The sequence below is a fragment of the Lynx rufus genome, unplaced genomic scaffold (genome assembly GCF_022079265.1).
Source record: "Lynx rufus isolate CCGP_SWC_20201006 ecotype Redwood Valley unplaced genomic scaffold, mLynRuf1.p SCAF_21, whole genome shotgun sequence".
Classification (NCBI taxonomy): domain Eukaryota; kingdom Metazoa; phylum Chordata; class Mammalia; order Carnivora; family Felidae; genus Lynx; species Lynx rufus.
In genome coordinates this window covers 22,129,122-22,149,390 of record NW_025814836.1, presented here as the reverse complement: position 1 = coordinate 22,149,390, position 20,269 = coordinate 22,129,122, and the positions used below count along the sequence as shown (strand labels likewise).

General features: G+C 50.5%; 1 protein-coding gene across 1 annotated transcript; it reads left to right on the top strand.

Annotated features, from left to right (window-relative positions):
• The first annotated feature begins 10,153 nt into the window (after positions 1-10,153).
• Positions 10,154-18,899, top strand: RLBP1 (retinaldehyde binding protein 1). The gene is made up of 7 exons (XM_047086564.1): positions 10,154-10,165; positions 10,445-10,573; positions 11,783-11,987; positions 13,501-13,679; positions 17,005-17,163; positions 18,310-18,420; positions 18,741-18,899. Exons 1-7 carry the CDS (start codon positions 10,154-10,156, stop codon positions 18,897-18,899), a joined length of 954 nt encoding a protein of 317 aa, XP_046942520.1.
• The last annotated feature ends 1,370 nt before the right edge of the window (positions 18,900-20,269 follow it).

Below are 20,269 nucleotides of genomic sequence, written 5' to 3'. Positions count from 1 at the left end.
AATAAAATGAACTTTAAAAAGTTCTGGAGATTTGTTTCACAATAATATGCGTGCACTTAACACTATGAAGTGTACACTTAAAAATGGTGAAGATAGGGGCACCTGGGGGGCTCAGTGGGTTAAGCGTCTGACTTCAGCTCAGGTCATGATCTCGCGGTTTGTGAGTTCGAGCCCCGAGTCGAGCTCTGTGCTGGCAGCTCGGAGCCTGGAGCCTGCTTCAGATTCCGTGTCTCCTCCTATCTCTGCCCCTCCCATGTTCATGCTCTTTCTCTGTCTCTCAAATAAACATTAAAAATGTTTTTTAAAAAAATGGTGAACATAGAAAAAAAGAAAATGGTTAAGATAATTAGCCAAAAAAAAAAAAAAAAAAAGACAACGCTACTCGGGCAGGAATGTTAAAGAGAGCCAGTTGAGTCCACCCTGGAGAAATTCCAGCTTGGTAGTGTTTGAGACAGAGGTTTAACAGCTTACTATGTGCATCCTCAGTGTCTAGGAAAGTGACATACAGAGAATGCTTCACAAATATTTGTTAACTGGGTGCAAAATCAGGAGCTCACCCTTAGAAAATATGGTTTTAAATCATCTCAATGAGGGATGCCTGGGTGGCTCATTCGGTTAAGTGTCCAATTCTTGATTATCACTCAGGTCATGATCTCACCGTTCATGGGTTTGAGCCCTGCATTGGACTCCACGTTGACAGCGCGGAGCCTTCTTGGGATTCTCCCTCTCTCCCTGTCTCTCTGCACCTCCCCCACTCTCTCTTGTTCTCTCTCTCTCTCTCTCTCTCTCAAAATAAATAAATAAAGTTAAAAAAATTATTTCAATGAAATGTTCCATTTCAAAACCAAAATGTTGGCTTAAAAATATATTACTACTCTTGAAGCTTCCTTTGAATTTGCAATCATTTGAAGATTAAAAGTTCAAAACAGTGGGTACCCGGGTGGCTCAGTGGGTAGAGCATCTAACTCTTGACCTTGGGGTTGTGAGTTTGAGCCCCACGTTGGGAGTAGACGTTACTAAAAAAACAAAACACTTTAAAAGTTCAAAACAACAAACAAAGGGGGGGCATCTGGGCGGCTCAGCCCATTGAGCGCCTGACTCTTGATTTCTGCTCATGTCATGATTTCAGGGTTGTGGGATCAAGCCCTGCATATGGGCTCCGCGATGACAGCAAGGAGCCTGTTTAAGATTCTCTCTCCTTCTTTCTCTGCCCCTCCTCCGCTCACACAGGCACTCTCCCGCCTCCTCTCAAAATAAATAAATAAACATTAAAAAATAATAATAAGGTTAGTTCTCTTCCCCTATTCAGTCTCTTATTTCTCAGAGGCCTGGAAGACAGGACCAGGAGGGAGGACAGTAATCCTTAAAAACTGGCCTCTCACAATTGGTGATATTTGATTAAGGTTTGTAGATTATCTAATTGTAATAGATCAATGTTAATTTCCTGACTTTGCTCGTTGTACTGTGGTTAATTATGAGAATGTCCTTGTTTTTTTGGAAATACAACCTGAAGTATTCAGGAGAAGAGGGGCATCCGGTCTCCACCTTACTCTAAAATGGTTTAGGAAAAAGGAAGGAGTGTATCTGAGAGAGAATGACAAAGCGAGTGTGGTCACATGTTAACATCCAGGCGAAAGGCACATGGGTGTTTTTTGTACTCTTCTTGCAACTATTCTGTCAATCTGAAATTATGACAACAAAAAAACCCAGCCCAGTGGTGAATCTAGTGGACTTCTCTGGCTTATAAATAAATAATCAGTGAAGTTGCCCTTTGAGGGCCCATCTTTGCGCTTTGATGAGGAGAGGGAGACAACCATCCGCCATCTTCCCCCTCCACCCTTTTCCGCTGTCATCCTGCCTGGCTGCAGAACAGGGGTGGCTTGTGTGTCCCACAAAGGGCCTCTCGGCTTGCTTCTGTCCCCATCTCCCACTTCACCTCAGCTACTCACGCTCTTGGGCCCATCCTGTGCCACCTCCCAAGTCACGACTCAGATGTCAACGTCCCATCTGGTCAGTTTGCTTGCTCATTTACTCCTGCTTGTTCATTCCCTGATCTTCACTGTCCCCCAGTCCTCCCTCTTCAATTCCAAGCTTTAATACTTAAACCACATTTTAGCCAATATCCTCCATTTGCCCCTCCTCCCCCCGCTCCGTCTGTCCTTCCAAACCACCCAGCTGACAGACTCTGCCTGTTTGAAGCCAGCCTTTCCCTCCATGGGAGGGACACGTGGGCCTCTGGGTTGTGCTGGAGAACTCTCTTGACTGTGTCCATGGGTACCTCTGAGAAGCCATAGGAACCAATCTCCAGGGGACCTCAACATTTCCACAACCTTCCCTAGTAAGTTTATCCTGCCTTCATGAGGATGATTTCAAACATTTCTCTTTTTTTACTCCCAGCAGATGACCTCAGCTTTACCACCAAATCTTTTTTTTTTTTTTTAATGTTGATTTATTTTTGAGAGAGACAGACAGAGCGTGAGCAGGGGAGGGGCAGAGAGAGAAACAGGGAGACACAGAATCTGAAGCAGGCTCCAGGCTCTGAGCTGTCAGCACAGAGCCCAAGGCTGGGCTTGAACCCACGCACCGTGAGATCACGACCAAGGCCGAAACTGGATGCTGAGCCACCCAGCCACCCCTCATTACCACCAGGTAACTTTAAGGAAGGTACAGAATGTCCCTTGATTTGGGTTTTCCCATTTCCCTAAGGAGTTGATGCCAGGGCATTCCTTGGGGTCCTCCCTCTCCCAGGAATGGCAGTGGCCAGACTCTTGCCCCCGGGGCTGCTCCCAGGAAAGCGAGGTGATGTCACCTTCCCCAGGAGCCAGGAGTGACTTCCCTGGGCAGTCACACCTGTCGCTCTCCCTTCTGGAGGAGGGAGCACAGCCTTGTGTGTTGAAGGATGAGAGGGCTTTAGAGTGACCAGGACCTACTCCCGGCTGCACAGCTTTGGGCAGGGCCCCCATCTTTCTGACTCTTAGTTCCCTCTTCTGTAAAACGGGGGAATACACCCCCTACCTCACATCTGGAAGGACTGGATGAGCTACCGCAGGTAAGGTGCCTGTCACAGTACGGAAAGGGGGCACAGCAAACTGGAGCCCCCTCTCTTCCTGCCCCCAGCCTGGCAGAGGAGAGCCAGGGAGCCCACGGTTTTCTGCCAACATGGCCAGCACAGGTGTCTGGGCCAATGAGGGCACTGTCTCTCCTCACACAAGGGCACTATTGTTCCAGCACAGGAGCGAGACATGAATGTGACTCGGCGGTGGGGGGGAGTGTGCGGGGCAGAGGCAGGAGAAGGCCTGTGAGCAGCAGAAAATGCCACAGAAGGCTCTGCTCCCTAAAAAGGGCCCTGTGGCCTGCTAGCTTCCTGAAGAGCTGCGTGCAGGCCCTCCTTTGTCAGGGCTGCGCTGTTAACCCGCGAGTGTTCTCCACGCACAGGACTGTTCTTCGTGAAGCACCCCATCGCCTGGCTTTGACAGGCCACTGGGGCCACTGTGATTCCTTCCTGTGGGGCAGCCTGAGCTCTCCCCCACCCTCTTTATCTCCCAGGAACCTCACGCCCCGTGAAGTGCCCGGGAAAAAATCCAGTGTCACATCCAGATTAGTTTGCTAAAGCTGCCTTAACAAAGTACTACTACAGGCAGAGTGGCTAAAATGACAGGAATGTATTCTCTCACAATTCTGGAGGTTAGACAGCCAAGATCAAGGTGTCAGCAGGACTGGTTTCTGCTGAGACCTCTCTCCTCGGCTCGTAGAGGTCAGTCTTCTCCTTGTGTGTTCACACGGTCTTCCCTCAGTAACTGTGTCCAAATTTCCTCTCCTTATAAAGGCACCGGTCACACTGGATTAGGGCCCACGCTGCTGACCTCATTTTACCTTAATTACCCCCTTTAAAGGCCTTATCTCCAAATACACTCACATTCTTTTTTTTTTTTTTTTTTTTTTTATGATTGTTTTTGAGAGAGAGACAGAGAGATGGACCGTGAGCAGGGAAGGGCAGAGAGAGAGGGAGACCCGGAATGGGAAGCAGGCTCCAGGCTCCGAGCTGTCAGCACAGAGCCCCACACAAGGCTCGAACCCACTAACCACGAGATCATGACCTGAGCTGAAGTCGGCTGCTTCACCGACTGAGCCACCCAGGTGTCCCTAAATACACTCACATTCTGGAGTCCTTGGGGGATAGTACTTCAATACTTGGAATTTGGGGAAACACAGTTCGGCTCATAACACCATTTTGCAAGTGTCGAACAGAGGCCTAAGAGAAATTGTGGCCTCAGTCCATGGCTCGTAGTAGACAGGGCCAGGCCTAGAATCAGGTTAGGATACCCCCCTCTTTGTCCTTTCTCCGCTTCCTGCACCCCCAACCGGGCCACCATTGGCCTGCCCCAAAGAGGAAGAGGATGGTCCTCAATCAACTTCCCCACAAATCCTCAGAGCTGATGGGACGTCAGAGGTCAGGCAAGGTAGGGTGTTGACCACAGGCGGAAGGAGGAGAGGGCCAGAAACTCTCGGGCAGTGCTTTTCAAACTTTCGTGTGCAAAGACTCACTCCAGGGGCTCCTTGTGAACATGCACATTCTGACTTAGCCTGCCTGGAGAAGAACCTCACACTCTGCATTTCTAACAAGCTCCCAGATAATGTTGATGCTGTTGGTCTACAGGCTGTATTTCAAGTAGTAAGGTTTAGACCGGCGCTGTCCATCGCAAATATAAGGGGAGCCATTACAATTGCAACTAGAAAATTGTACGTTTTCTAATAACCGCACCGAAAAAAGTAAAGAGAAGCAAGTGAAGTGAACTCATATAGCTTCACCCCAATATATCCAAAGCATTACTGTGTCAGAACGCTAAGCCATGTAAAAATCCATAATAAGAAATGTTATATTCTTTTTTGTACCTGATCTTCAAAATCCAGCAGGTATTTTATTTATTTATTTACCTACCTAATTTATTTATTTTAGAGAGTGCGTGTGAGCAGGGAGAGGGGTTGAGGGAGAGAGAGACTCTTTTTTTTGTTGTTGTTTATTTTTCACTTTTGAGAGAGACAGACAGAGCGTGAGCAGGGGCGGGGCAGAGAGACAGGGAGACACAGAATCCGAAGCGGGCTCCAGGCTCCGAGCTGTCAGCACAGAGCCTGGCACGGGCCTTGAACCCATGAATCACAAGATCATGACCTGAGCCAAAGTCAGACACTTAACCGACTGAGCCATGCCGGTGCCCCGAGAGAGAGAGAGAGAGAGAGAGAGAGAGAGAGAGAGAGACTCTTAAGCAGGTTCCTCTACGCTCAGCACGGAGCCTGGCGTGGGGCTCGATCCCACCATCCTACGATCACAACCTGAGCCAAAATCAAGAGTTGGACTCTCAGCTGACTGAGCCACCCAGGCTCCCCAAACAGCAGGTGTTTTATATGCACAGCACATCTCGTGTTGAACTCTAAGTTTTTATCAGAAATACTTGATCACAGAATTTACAGTTGAGGAAGTAGAATCACACACCTAAGTTCTTCCAAACATACTTAAAAGTCTTCCAATAACTGCATCCGGTATCCACTTTTAAATTTAAGTGAATTACATTTACAATTAAAAAAAAATAAAGTTACAATCCAGTTCTTTGGTGCCATTATCTGATTTCAGGTGCTAAAATACTACCTGTGGTTAGAGGCTTATGTATTGGCCAGTGCAGGACTAGATGCCAGGAAGCAGAATGATAGAAATGAGGGGTTCCCCAGCCCCAGGGAGACTTTGGGAGGGAAACAGCCCAAAGCCAGACAGTAGCCAGAGCAGGAGCCCAGGGAAGGGGCTGTTGGAAGGAAAGGACTCAAGGTTCCTCAGCTGCTCCCCAAGATCCAAGCCCCAGGTATTGCAGCCTGCTCTAGAGGAATGGGTCTAGAGAGACAAGTGGGGGTCAGGCACTGCTCCCTGGGACCACCCCTCAGAGACCCTCTCATAAGCCCCTGGATGTCTGGAGAGGGCATAGGAGGGTGAAGGGATCCCAAACCTATCCAAGTAGGAATGGGTTGAAAAACAAGAACGATTTCTGGGGAAAACCAAAAAGCATTTCTGGGGACGGAGTCTGGACAATGTCCCCCGCACAGGATCTTGACCCCTGCCCCAGGTACCCCCAGGAGGCAAAATCAGGACCCAGGATGACATTATGGAAGCCCGCTTGGAGGTCAGACCAAGGGTGAGTTTTAAAACAAGGAGAATTTTCCAGTAGTAAAAACAGGGGGGCTCCCTGCCCTTGGAATCCCAGAGAAAGGATATTCTAAAGGGATCACCACCACACCCCGCCCGCCGCGCTCAGGGGAATACCAAAGCAGAGACTGGGAAGCCACCTATTGAGGGGCAGCAGAGGGGTTTCTTGTTTTACAGAGGGGTGGATAATGTGGGTCCTCTCCACCCAGATGCACACCGATTGCATATTTGGAGTAACTGCCACCATTTACTGTGCATTTATATTTTCTAAGTGCCAGGCACTGAACTAAGCACTTTTATCCTCACTAAAGCCATGAGCCTGTCCTCTAATTATATCCCTACTTCTCGGAGGAGGAAACTGAGTCACTGAGTGCTGAAGTCACTTTTCACAGCTAGAAGGTGTCAGAGTTAGGATTTAAAGGTGGGCGGTCACATTCCAAAGCAGGCTCTTATCACTCTGCCATACTGCCTAGAAGGCGGGTCAGCCTGTCTGGCCCTCGTCCCACTCTGCCTTAACCAGCTACCTTTCCCAACTGACCCCACTCACTGTGCAGGTGACATCTACCACACCAGGTCCTGCTGGGCTGGGGAAGAGTGACAGGCCTTGGCTTTGCCACCGCTGCCACCGCATCCACAGTCACATTTAAAATATCCCTCCATCCGGGGGCAGGGGGGTGGCTCAGTTGGTTAAGCACCTGACTCTTGATCTCAGCTCAGGTCATGATCTCCTGATTCATGGGATCCCGCCCCATATCAGGCTCTGCGCTGAGGACGGAGTCTGCTTAGGATTTGTCTCTTTCTCTGCCCCTCCCCACCTCAAAATAAATAAACATCAAAAAAAAATTCTATCTCTTGCACGTCTTTCTCAGAACCCCTGCAACGAGAGACAGAGAGGGCAAGGAGGAGGGAATGGGGCTGGCCCACATCCCACCCCCACTGCCCGGCTTCCACATGGCTGAGCAGGAACTCAGGAGCAGACGCACACAAAAGAGGGCTTTGAGGTGGCTGCAGCTCGGCCCAGGCTGATCCCCTCTCCCCCCTGGTGCCTCACTTGCCCCTATCTGGGCCTCCCTGTAAACCTGATTTAACAGGAAACTGTGGGCTTTGAGAAGTTCCTTGTGACACACTAATCCCAGCCTGCTGACCAGACCACGCCCCCAGCGGAGGCAACCTCCAGGCTCCCCGAGAAGGAGGAGGACACAGGCACCAGGTAGCCCTAAGGAGGAGCTGGTGACCTGGCAGGTAAGTCAGTAGCAGGGGTCTAGCTGGGCCAGGGAGCCCAGGACTGGGGTAAGGAGTCGGGGGGGGGGGTGCCTGTAAAACTGAAACCCACTGGCCATTCTCCATGTTGTGCCAGATCAACCTGATGGCAGATTTAGCAAATAAAAAGACAGGACACCCTGTTAAATGTGAATTTCAGAGGAACAACAGATACTTCTTTTTTAAGTATGTCCCATATACTGCATGGGATGTACTCACACTGCATAAGTAGTTGTTGTGCCTCTGAAATTGACATGTAATTGGGCATTCTGTGTTTTATCTGGCAACCCTAGATGGCAGGGAACAGCCTCAACGTGGAATGGTGATGAATGTTTTTTCATGGTATACAGTTCATAAACCAGTATTTTAAAACCTCAAAATTAATTAGATTGGGCTTATTTAAAAAAGAATTGCAGTATTGACTTTAACCCTCTATTTCTAGGATCTAAGGTCTTGCCCTAATGATCTGCTTGACTGGCTGGGGGTATCCAGTCACTATCTCTCCTGTCTAAGCTCCAATTCGATAAGACTCTCTATTCCTGTTCCAGAAAAACCCAAGTGAGGCCACAAAGGATTGCAGTCTGTCTGTCTCCGTGCCCACACATTTGGAAGTCTACTTGCCAGAGAGAAAGCTTAGATTTCGTTCCTGTTGGTGGATTTCCTACCCTGGCTAGGGCTGGGTAGCAGCAGAGGCAGGGAATGGGAGATCCTCAGACATTCCCTGGGATCCCCCAAGCCTCTCTGGGCACGCTAGAGCAACGATCAGTGTGATGCTAAGAAAGGGAAGGGAAGTTATGTTTTAGGGCAACACACTCACCGTGCTACGTACCTTACAGAAACGATAGGATCGTCATTACAACTGTATTTGGTAGGTACAGTTAGTATCCCCAATTTGCAGATGAGGAAACTGAGGCTCAGAAATGTTAACTAACTTTCTGAAGGTCATACAGGTGGTAAATGAGAACTCCTGATTCGAACCCGTTTCTCTGACCCTAAAGGGTTTTCTGCGACATCCATTCTCCTAGGGAGTTTGCCTGGAGATGTCTCAGCTTTAGATGTTACAGCAGTGGTTTAAGCCCTACCTCTGCCACTTACCAATGGTGAATAGGTGACAAAACTGACCAGTGGGGACTGGGTCAGTGACGGCTCCTTCAAGGCCCTGGGGTATTTAGGCAAGAAAGGAAAAGAAATCTGGGAACAGGAGAGCTATCTCCAAAAATACTCAGCGGGTTGAGCAGGTTGTCCTGTGGACAATGGATGAGATTTCTTCTGGTGGCCACACATCGCTTCTGTGTACATCATTTAATGTAACCTTCATAACCCTTCCATCTCCCTTTTACAGGGGACAACCAAGACTCAGGTTAAAGTACATAGTCTGCAAGTGGAAGAGACAGAATTTGAACCCAGGTCCAACTTTTGCCACAAGAGGCTGCCTCTCCGTGCCTCTCGGTTAAGTCACAGCTGGGCTTAGCCTGATCCCTGGCTATTTCTGGTTGTGTGATCGTGAACAAGTCACTTATTCTCCCTGGAGTCTGTTTCCTCCTGTGTAAAATGGGGGGAATAATACCGGCTCTGGCTCTGAGATAATGGATTTGAAACTACTTAATGCATCACAAAGAACAGAACACACACCCAGTATTTTGATTATGTAACTAGTCCTCACCCGTGCAGAGCATGAATGCACCGAAGGGGCCATCCACCACCAGGCTGGGAAGTTTGCGGGATCCCCCTTTGGGCAGGAGAAAGAGGGCCACACCTAGCAGGAGGGATTGCCTTATCCTGCAGCGGTCATGTAATTTCAGAATGGAAGCCAAGGCTCTTTTTCCCTGGCTGGACCAACTCATCTTAAGAACTAGGGTTTGAGGTATTTTTGTACATATTCCTTCTCAAAGGAGACTTTCCCAAAGTGTAACCCAAGGATCATTTTCTTCAGAGTCCTCTGGGACGCTGCTTTAAAATGCAGATTCCTGGGGCGCCTGGGTGGCTCAGTCAGTTGAGCTTCCGACTTCAGCTCAGGTCATGATCTTGCGGTCCGTGGGTTCGAGCCCCACATCGGGCTCTGTGCTGACAGCTCGGAGCCTGGAGCCTGCTTCGATTCTGTGTCTCCCTCTCTCTGCCCCTCCCCCACTCATGCTTGCGCGCTTTCTCTCTCTCTCTCTCTCAAAAATAAATAAACATTAAAAAAATTATTTTTTACATGAAAATATAGTGCAGATTCCTAGGCCTGCCCCAGTCCGGACCTCCTGAGTCAGAATCACAGAAGGCAGGGCTCAGGCACCTGCATTTAAAAAAGAAAAAAAAATTTTAATGTTTATTTGTATTTGAGAGAGACAGAGTATGAGTGGGGGAAGGGCAGAGAGAGAGGGAGACACAGAATCCGAAGCAGACTCCAGGCTCTGAGCTGTCAGCACAGAGCCCGATGCGGGGCTCAAACTCACAAACTGTGAAATCATGACCCGAGCCATCAGACGCTTAGCGACTGAGCCACCCAGGCGCCCCAGGCACTTGCATTTCTAACAGATTCCTCTGGTGATTCTTAAGCACTCAAAAGTTGGAAATCCATTGTTCTGAGACATAAGAGAACTGTCTTTCCATAACGCTGCAGACTTGACTCTTACAGTCTAGGGAGGAGGCTGCCTGGAGAGGCCAGGACAGAAGCTGGGCCCTTCTTTTTCTGACACCTCTGAGACTTCCAGAAGCAGCATGTCAGAGGGCGTGAGTACCCCTGTGCCTTGGGTCTCCCCTCCATCTACCTTCCTTCCTCCACCCCCTTCCCTCTCCCCCTCTGTTTCTCTATTGTTTCGTCTGCTCAGGGTTAAGGGCATTCACCCACACAACCTCCCAGTGGTCCGTGACCCCACCCAAAGGGAGGAGGCCGTAGCAGTGACTTTGGACGGAAGTACTAATTTAGGGTCTGAGCAGGCCCACTCACCTGGCTTGCTCAGGCTGATGGGGGGGCCTCTCCCTGTGTGTTCCTGACTTCTCTCTGCCCAGGTGGGCACATTCCGTGTGGTCCCTGAAGAGGAGCAGGAGCTCCGTGCCCAGCTGGAGCGACTTACAACCAAGGACCATGGGCCTGTCTTTGGCCCGTGCAGCCAGCTCCCCCGCCACACCTTACAGAAGGTGAGGTGGCCCCGGGGTACAGCGAGGGGAGGGCTGACAAGGGGGCGATGTTGACAGCATCCTCTCTCCTGTAGGAAGAAGGGTCCAGCCCTAGCTCTCCAGGTTACCCTGAACCTAATGGACTGGCCTGTTCTAGGGGGCCATCATCCTGGAGGTTAAGGCCATGGCAGCCACCTGGGCTGACCAGACACCTGGGCCAGCCTATTCCAAGACTATAGCACCAACAGAGTTCCCTGATGTCAATGCCGGAACCTAGGGCATCTGGACCGGGGATCATCCTAGACTCAGATGTGGGAATACTGGTTTGCAAGCGGTCCTGGGGAACAGAAATCCAACTGCTGCCCCCACCTGATAGCCAAGAGGCCTGGGTTCTAGAATCAGACCTACTTGCAACTTGCTGTGTGACCTCGAGCAAGTTGCTTTCCCTCTCCGGGTCTTACCTTATGAGAAGGTTGTTGGAGCAGCTCAGAGCGCATCAGACCGTGCTCAGTGGAGAGTGGCCGAGCTGTCCTGGAGCTGAGCTGAGCCTGGGCTCCTGCTTCCATCTCTGCTGCTGCCCCTGGACACCTCAAGGGAGATGAGCTCCCCCAGATCGGAGTCCCCCCTCCTTTGCCTTCCCCTTGCTCTTGCTTTCCAAGGACAGAGCTGCCGGAGGAGGCACGCTGAAGAGCTCTCCAGGCGCAGCCTAGGGGAGGAGAGTGAGGCTCGGCGGGGGCAAGGAGGGGGCGGGCTGCTATCTGTCGGTACCTCTGTCTTTGAGATCAGAATTATGCCCGGGGAGCTGCCAGCCCGAGTGGGAGTCTCAGCTCCACCCCCTCCTGCCTGGATGACCTTCACCTCTATGGGCCTCAGCTGGCTCCTCCTGAGGCATGGTGCTAGAATACCCACTTTCTGGTGACTTGTTGTGGCCCGAGGTATTTAGCAGAGTGCTGTGTGAGGGTTCCAAGAAGCGTCATAAGGAACGTCTGCACCTTTGGCGGTCTCCTGCCAACAAACCCAGGAGGCGCGCTTTGACCCGATTTTCTGCGAATGTAATGGGCCGCGAGAGGTGCCGCCGGGGCAGGTGGCGGCTCTTGGGGGGCAGGGGAGCGACGGCCCCAGCGGCAACCCCTCCGTCCCTTCTGCCAGTCTGGCACCGGTAGGACAGCCCCCACGTGCGCGCCTTGCGCCCGATGTGTGACTCGCCGCCTCCACCCCACCCTGTTCCAGGCCAAGGACGAGCTGAATGAGAGGGAGGAGACCCGGGAGGACGTGGTTCGAGAGCTGCAGGAGCTGGTGCAGGCGGAGGCGGCGTCTGGGCAGGAGCTGGCCCGGGCGGTGGCCGAGAGGGTGCAGGGGAGGGACAGCGCCTTCTTCATGCGCTTCATCCGCGCGCGCAAGTTCCACGTGGGGCGCGCCTACGAGCTGCTCCGAGGTGAGCCCGCGCGCGGGAGGGACGGCCTGCAGCGGGGAGGTGGGGAGGCTGGTGTCGGCTCTCACCCGGGCGCTGAGGAGGCTGCCCCCTCCATCCCCCCTCCCTTTTCCTGCCCTGTGAGAGTCAGCCTCCCCGAGCCTCCTTATCCTTACCCGCAAAATGGGTGTGTGAACTAAGTGGCCGCCGAGATCCCTTTCAGCTCCGACAGCAATGAATGAGTGTGGCCGCACCACGTGCCCAGAGAGCCGGCTCCTCTCTCCCAGTTCTGGGACTCACTTGATAGACCTGAGTCACCCCGATGGCGCGCCCAGGCAGGAGCGCCTTCCCCTCACTCCTACCCCAACTTAGGCGTGGGCTCTGGAGGGCGGCAGGAAAGGTGGCTATGTGTGCAGAGCGTAACTGGGGATGGTACCAGCCCTGGGAAGGAGCCCTGAGGACAGGGCGGCCCAGGCCCTGCTGGCTGGCGGAAGACGAGTTTCCCAAGGAAATGAAATCCTCAGTGCTGGTGGAGAGAAGGGGTATCTAGCAGGTCCTCCCGCAGGCCGACGATTCTCCTTTTCTTCCTTCTTCCTTCCCCGAATGTTAATTCCCTCCCGTGATGTGCCGACCACTCTTATTTATTAAATTAAAAAATTTTTAATGTTTTTTTTGAGAGAGGGACAGAGTCTGAGGATGGGGGGCAGAGAGAGAGGGAGACACAGAATGCGAAGCAGGCTCCAGGCTCCGAGCTGTCAGCACAGAGCCCGACACGGGGCTTGAACTCTTGAACAGTGAGATCATGACCTGAGCCCAAGTTGGACGCTTGACCGACTGCGCCATCCAGGTGCCCCTGCCAACCACTCTTTTAGGCCAAAGGATGCAGCAGAGAACAAAGCAGACAAGACGTCTGCCTTCCTGGACTTCATGCTCTATTGGTGGAAATCACAAACCAGAGAGATAGAATTACATAGACTGTGTAAGAAGGGATAATGAGGAAAAATAAAGGAAGTGGATATAAAGAACTGAGGGGTTGAAGTTTTAGGTAAAGCTACCAGGAAGGCTCCAGTGCAAAGGGGACTTTTGAAGAACATGGGAAAGGAGATAACCTGGGGGAGGAGCAATAGGGCAGAGAGGGGAGGCCTTGGGGATGTACCCAGAATGCCGTAGGACCGTAGGACCGGTGAGGGGGCCAGGGGCATTCCCTAGGCAAATGCTGCCCAAACACCTCCCTGGGCCTGGCCTCCCAGGGTTCAGTGGTAGAGACAAACCACCGACTTGTTCAGGGTGGGTGACGGTGGGGTTTGTGGGGGGTGGAAGTGCTTCTGGAATCTGGAAGGTCCTTTGCATTCTGCTTGGGGTTGAGGTTTTCTCTTGGGGTCTTTTCCCCATCCCTACTCAGCTAACCCTGTGCCCCCCTGAAAACCTGTCCCTCTGCCCGTAGGCAAGAGGAAATCACAAATTCCTCTGGAATCTTTCTGTGCCAGTCCCAGATGGGCAGGCTCCCTGAGGGGCTCTTCTGCTCTCCCTCCGCCAGGCTACGTGAACTTCCGGCTGCAGTACCCTGAGCTCTTTGACAGCCTGTCCCTGGAGGCCGTGCGCTGCACCGTGGAGGCTGGCTACCCTGGTGTCCTCTCCAGTCGGGACAAATATGGCCGAGTGGTCATGCTCTTCAACATCGAGAACTGGGACAGTGAAGAAATCACCTTCGATGAGGTCAGTGGGGGCTCGCCTGGCTCCCTCCCATCCCCTGGGCTGGGTTCCCCTCCCTCAAACCTGGCCTCTTCTGGACCCTCATTCCTGGCTCCCCAGGGGGCTAGGGTCTGTTGGGGAGGGGGAAAGGCCGGCCTTTTTCCGGGCAGGGGAGAATTCCTGGGGTGTGCCACGGCAGCTGGAAAACCTAGAAGCCTCCCGGGAGGGGCCCACTGGCCCATACATGACTGCCCCCTGGCGTTCCTGCCACGTGGGCGTGACAGCTGTGGGTCAGCCCTGCCAAACGCTGAAGGCTGGGGGCGACACACACAGCAGGGATTAATGGACTGTGGACTGGGAGAGATTCTGGAAAGCCCAGGTTTCAACCTACTGACCAGCCTGAGGTCTCTGCATGTATTTATTTATTCCACCATATGACTTGGAGAATATGCTTTTTTTTTTAATTTCCTTTTTAAAATCATGCTATGTTATTTTTTTCATCATGATAAGTGTGCTCTTTAAAATTTTTTTTTTTCAACGCTTATTTATTTTTGGGACAGAGAGCGACAGAACATGAACGGGGGAGGGGCAGAGAGAGAGGGAGACACAGAATCACAAACAGGCTCCAGGCTCTGAGCCATCAGCCCAGAGCCTGACGTGGGGCTCGAACCCACGGACCGCGAGATCGTGACCTGGCTAAAGTCGGACGCTTAACCGACTGCGCCATCCAGGTGCCCCGATAAGTGTGCTCTTTAATCGCCATCCCTTATATCACCCATCCCCTCCCACCTCCCCCTCTGGTGACCAGCAGTGAAGAGTCTGTTTCTTGGTTTGCCCCCCTCTCTCTCTGTCTCTTTTTTCCCCTTTGCTCATTTGTTTTGTTTCTTCAGTTCCACATATGAGTGAGATTGTCTGGTATTTGTCTTTCTCTGACTTACTTAGCGTAATACTCTGTATTTCCAACCATGTTGTTGCATGTGATAAGATTTCATTCTTTTTTTATGAATGGGTAATATTCCATTATATAGACCCCACATCTTTATCCATTCATCCATCGACGGACACTTAGGCTGCCTCCATAGTTTGGTTATTGTACATAATGCAAAAAACATAGTGGTGCGTGTATCCCTTTGAATTAGTGTTTTTTTATTTTTTGGTTTCTGCATTTATATATATGTGTGTGATTTTGCTTGTCAAGCCCTTAAGAGAGCTACCCTAGGTGGGTGAATTAGGGTTTGTCTTGGGAGACATGTGCCACCAAGCCTTAAAAAAATTGTACATACTCACTTTAGAAGATGCTGTCTAGTTGTCCTGACATCATTTCTTGAGGAGTTCATCTTTTTTCCCAAAGATTTGAGATCTTTGTCAGTCTGTATTTTCATATATATTTGCGTCTGTTTCTGGACTTATATTCTGTGTCATTGGTTTCTGTCTATTCATGCTCCAAGACCACACTGTATTTGTGTGTGTGTGTGTGTGTGTGTGTGTGTGTGTGTTTAAGGTTTTATTTTTAAGTAATCTCTACACCCAGCACGGGGCTCGATCTTAACAACTGTGGGATCGCGTGTGACCTGAGCCGAAATCAAGAGTTGGACACCCAATCGACTGAGCTATCCAGGAGCCCCTCATTAAATTTGTCTTAAGTGTTGCTGTAAATGGGGCTTTTTCTGCCATTATATCTTCTGATTGGTTATTGTTTGTATATATGAGAATTATTGTTTTAGTATATTAATTTTATATTCTGAATTCTTTTTGTTACTTATGTTAATCTTAGAATTGATTCTCTCGGGTTTTCTAAGAATACTGTCATATTATTGTAAATAGAGATGATAGTTTTTCTTTCCCTTTTCTACTTGTGCCTCTGATTTTTTTTTTTTTTTTAACTTTGTTGCATTGGCTAACGCCTGTAACAGAGAGTTAAATGGTGGTAGAGGTGAAGTGCTTATCTTGTCCCTGATCTTATCAGGGATACCTATGGTGTTTTACACTAATTAAGATACTGGCTTTAGGACTGAGTTTGTGTGTGTGTGTGTGTGTGTGTGTGTGTGTGTAAAAGACTTTAAAATAGTTCTCTTTCTTTCTTTCTTTATTTCTTTTTTGGTGTAAAAAGGTGATTTTATTAAAGCACGGGGTGGGGGAGGGGACAGGACCCATGGGCAAAAAGAGCTGCCAAAAAGATTTCTTCTTGGGGTACCCAGCTGGCTTAATCGGTAGAGTATGTGACTCTTGATCTCAGGGTTGTGAGTTTGAGCCCCGTGTTGGTTGTAGAGATCACTTAAAAATACAATCTTAAAGGGGGCACCTGGGTGGCTCAGTCAAACATCCGACTTTGGCTCAGTTCATGATCTCACCATTTCTGAGCTTGAGCCCCTATTGGGCTATCTGCTCTCAGCACAGAGCCCACTTTGGATTCTCTGTCCCCCTAGCTCTCTGCCCTTCCCCCACTCACATTCTCTCTCCCTCTCTCTCAAAAATAAAACATTTAAAATAAAATAAAATCTTTAGTATATGTGCTGCCGAAGCGAGCACAAAATAAAATAAAATCTTTAAAACGACTATTTAAAGAATACTTTTTTCTTATTATATAAATGATATCTGCATATTCGAAAATGCAAAAAAAACAGAAATTAAAAATCATCCACGATTTACCACCCAGAGATTTCTATCATTGACATCCTTCCAATCCACTTTTTCTAGAAACACACATACACATGCACACGTACACATATTTTTTCCTATAAAAATGGGATCACACTCTACAATAATACGTCATGAACGAATATTTTGCTCTGTAATTCATATGTATATAATTTTTTTAACGTTTATTTATTTTTGAGACAGAGAGAGACAGAGCATGAACAGGGGAGGATCAGAGAGAGAGGGAGACATAGAATCCAAAACAGGATCCAGGCTCTGAGCGGTCAGCACAGAGCCCGACTCGGGGCTTGAACTCACGGACCGTGAGATCATGACCCGAGCCGAAGTCGGACACCCAACCGACTGAGCCACCCAGGCGCCCCATATATGTATATAATTTTAACTGCTCCAGAATATTTCATGGCATGAACGTACCATAACTTCACCAGTCCTTTATTGTTGGACATTTAGGTTGTTTCCAGTGTTTCTACCCTTATAAGGGTACGGGGATAAACACCCTAGCATCTAACCATGGGTATGACATTCAAGGTTATTTTCTTGGGACACAGCCACGGAGGTGGAATGTTCCAGTTTAAAGCCTGTGACAAATTACCTCCAGTAAGGGATGCGCCGTTTAGCTCTCCCCCTCAGGACCTTAAGCCTTAATTATCTTTGCAGTTGGGTTTTACAGCCTTTTCATTCTGTGTCTAAGATCTTGCAGGCATATTGTTTCATCCTGGAGAAGCTACTAGAGAATGAGGAGACTCAAATTAATGGCTTCTGCATCGTTGAGAACTTCAAGGGCTTTACCATGCAGCAGGCTGCCGGACTCCGGGCTTCCGATCTCAGGAAAATGGTAGACATGCTCCAGGTGGGGCCTCAGAGCTCTGTCCCGTGGGGGCCTCTCACAGGGCAGGAGGCTGGGAGGCTGGGCCCAGTCTCCTGGTTTAACCGTGCGGGCAAGGACCTAAAAGGAGGACCACCTAGCTCCCTAGTGAGCGATGGCAGCCACGAGCACTTGCATGGTGGCCAGCAGTGAGCCACGCACACTCGTGAATTCCTTAACTCCTTGAGAACGGTCCCTCCCCTCTTCCCCATTTCATTTTACAAACCTCAGAACCGGGGCTCAGAGGTTCGAGTGACTTCTCAAGGTCGTAAAACCCTAAAGTGGCAGAGGTCAGACTTGAACCTACACCGTCTGACCTAGAATCCCGTTCTCTGTCCACATGTCACACTGCCTCTCTCTGAGCGTGACTTTGTCCCAAGAAATGGATTATCACTAATGTCCCCGACAACTCGGTCCAGTATATGCTGACGTGTCAGAAGTCCTTTCTCAGAGCTAACCCTAAATCTGCTTTATGCTTTATGTGTATGTGGGAAAGGAGGGGTGGGAGATGGGGGTCTGGGGGGCGCGCTGAAGGATAGTGAGACATGACAGTAGTGTCCCTGGGGTTTATAATAGTTTCCAGGCCGCTCAGCAGGCTAACGGGTGTGAAAAAACTCAGGTCACCTAAAAACCATTGCATTAAAAAAATTTTTAATGTTTATTTTTTTGAGAGAGAGAGAGAGAGAGCATGAGCAGGGGAGGGGCAGGGAGAGAGGGAGACCCAGAATCTGAAGCAGGCTCCAGCCTGTCAGCACAGAGCCCGACGCGGGGCTTGAACTCACGAACTGTAAGATCATGACTTGAGCCGAAGTCAGATGCTTCCCCGACTGAACCATCCAGGTGCCCCTCATTTCTTTATTCCACCAAATAACGGCAAGGTTCGGTGCAACAGCAGGGAGAGGGCGGGGGTGCCTGGCCTCCGGGGCTTTCTCCCTGCAGTTTGGAGCCCAGGCGAAGCCTAGGTTCCCCCGATTGCTGGCCTGGGGATGGAACCTTTGGTGGGCTGTCCTTCGGGGCAAACTATGTGGTGAGGCAGGGCTGTCCTCCAGCCATGGGGAGAGGCAGAGGGGGAGTGCATGGGAGCCTCTGAGGGCCCCTCGGCCATGGGTGGGGCGCTCTCTGCCTCTGCAGGACTCCTTCCCAGCCCGGTTTAAAGCCGTCCACTTCATCCACCAGCCGTGGTACTTCACCACGACCTACAACATGGTCAAGCCCTTCTTGAAAAGCAAGCTGCTGGAAAGGGTGAGGGCACGGGGCCACACGGGGAGGGTGCCCAGTGCTTATCTGGTGAGCGCGTGAGCGCGTGGTGGTGCTGTTGGTAGCAGGAGAGAGTTCACCGGACAAGGGGGACGACGGTGGGAGGAGGTGGAGGGGACCCCACGGGAGCCCTCCTCAGACTCCGTGCCACGGTCCTGAGCTGAGTGACAGCACATCGTGGAGGAGGACACCACCAGGCAGGGAGGGCACGCTGTGCCTTTCTCCTCCTGTCCCTTTCCTCCCCTCCGTCCCCCGGCCTTAGGGTACCCCCCCTACTCAGCTCTGTCTCCCCTGCTTCCCTGCAGGTCTTTGTCCATGGAGATGACCTCTCTGGCTTCTTCCAGGAGATCGATGAGGACATCCTGCCCGCCGACTTTGGGGGCACATTGCCCAAGTATGATGGCAAGGCGGTCGCTGAGCAGCTCTTTGGCCCCCGGCCTCAAGCCGACAACACAGCCTTCTGAGGACTGACGTCTCCGGCTGTGCAACCTGTAGTTAGCATCCCGGGCTCTCCTCGGCCGTCCTGGCCCCAGGAGGTTGGGAAAAGGGCTGCCTCAGGTGGTTCCTCTGCTCCTCCCTGTGCTTGGATGAGTTCAGGTGTCACCCTCCTCCCAAGTTCAGGGACGATAAAGCAGGGGGAGTTCCCTTGGACAAGAAGAATTGGGGGCAGTTATATTCCCACAGCCTCTGAAGCTCAGAACAGTGACTTGCTCGGGGTTGAGTTTCAAAGACTCTTCTAATTAAGCCTCTCGATGATTTCCTTTCTAGCAGTGTTGCCTCTCAGGGTCTGTGAAAACAGGCAAAGAGGCTGATTTATAGGTCTCTCCCCTGCCTAAATAAATAAATAAATAAATGAATAAATAAATTTAATTAAAGGATAAAAGAGTGGGGGATATAAAATTATCTGGCACACATGGCAATTTTGGCGACCGGTAGGCAGGTGAGGGGGTTTCCATATGGAATTCTGGGATTTCTGTGGAAGCAGCTTCGAAGTGGCTCCATTTTGTGGTAGCCTGGTCCCCTCAGTCAGGGGCAGTGTGACGTGTGCAGTGATGGTCCAGAACTTGGATCCCCTTCCAGAGTGACGGTTGTGTCCCCTCCTGTTTGGGGTCTCCCCACCAAAGGCTCTCTCCTCTAGCCCCCTTGCCTGTACTGGTAGGGTTTTTTATTTTTATTATTATTATTATTATTTTTTAATGTTTATTTACTTTAGAGAGAGAATGAGCAGGGGAGGGGCAGAGAGGGAGACACAGAATCCAAAGCAGGTTCCGGGCTCCACACTGTCAGCACAGAGCCCAGCTGGGAGCTCGAACTCGTGAACCGTGAGATCATGGCCTGAGCCGAAGGCAGTCCCTTAAACGACGGAGTCACCCAGGTGCCCCGTCATCTGTACATGTAGGTAAAACTACCAGTCTCTGGGGCAGCTGGGTGGCTCAGTAGGTTAAGTGTCTGCCTTCCGCTCAGGTCATGATCTCGAGGTTCGTGAGTTCGAGCCCTGGGTCAGGCTCCGTGCTGACTGTGGTCTCTGCCATTCCTGCGTGCACATGCTCGCTCTCACTCTCTCTCTCTCTCTCAAAAAAAAAAAAAAAAAAAAAAAAAGATGTATAGATGATATCTCTGAGTACTCTTGTCCTAATGTTAATCGGTGAAAGTTCTTTGCAGCCTGAGGCACTCAACAGTGATAAACTTTCATTTTCCAGCTGTGCATCTTTTGACACATGCAGATGCTTTCCGTCTGTAAAGTTGGCTTTCCTCAAGTGATTTTTGAGCGTGCTCATTTCTTTTTTCTTAAAAGTTTCTTTATTTTGAGAGAGGGAGAGAGTGCACATGCAGG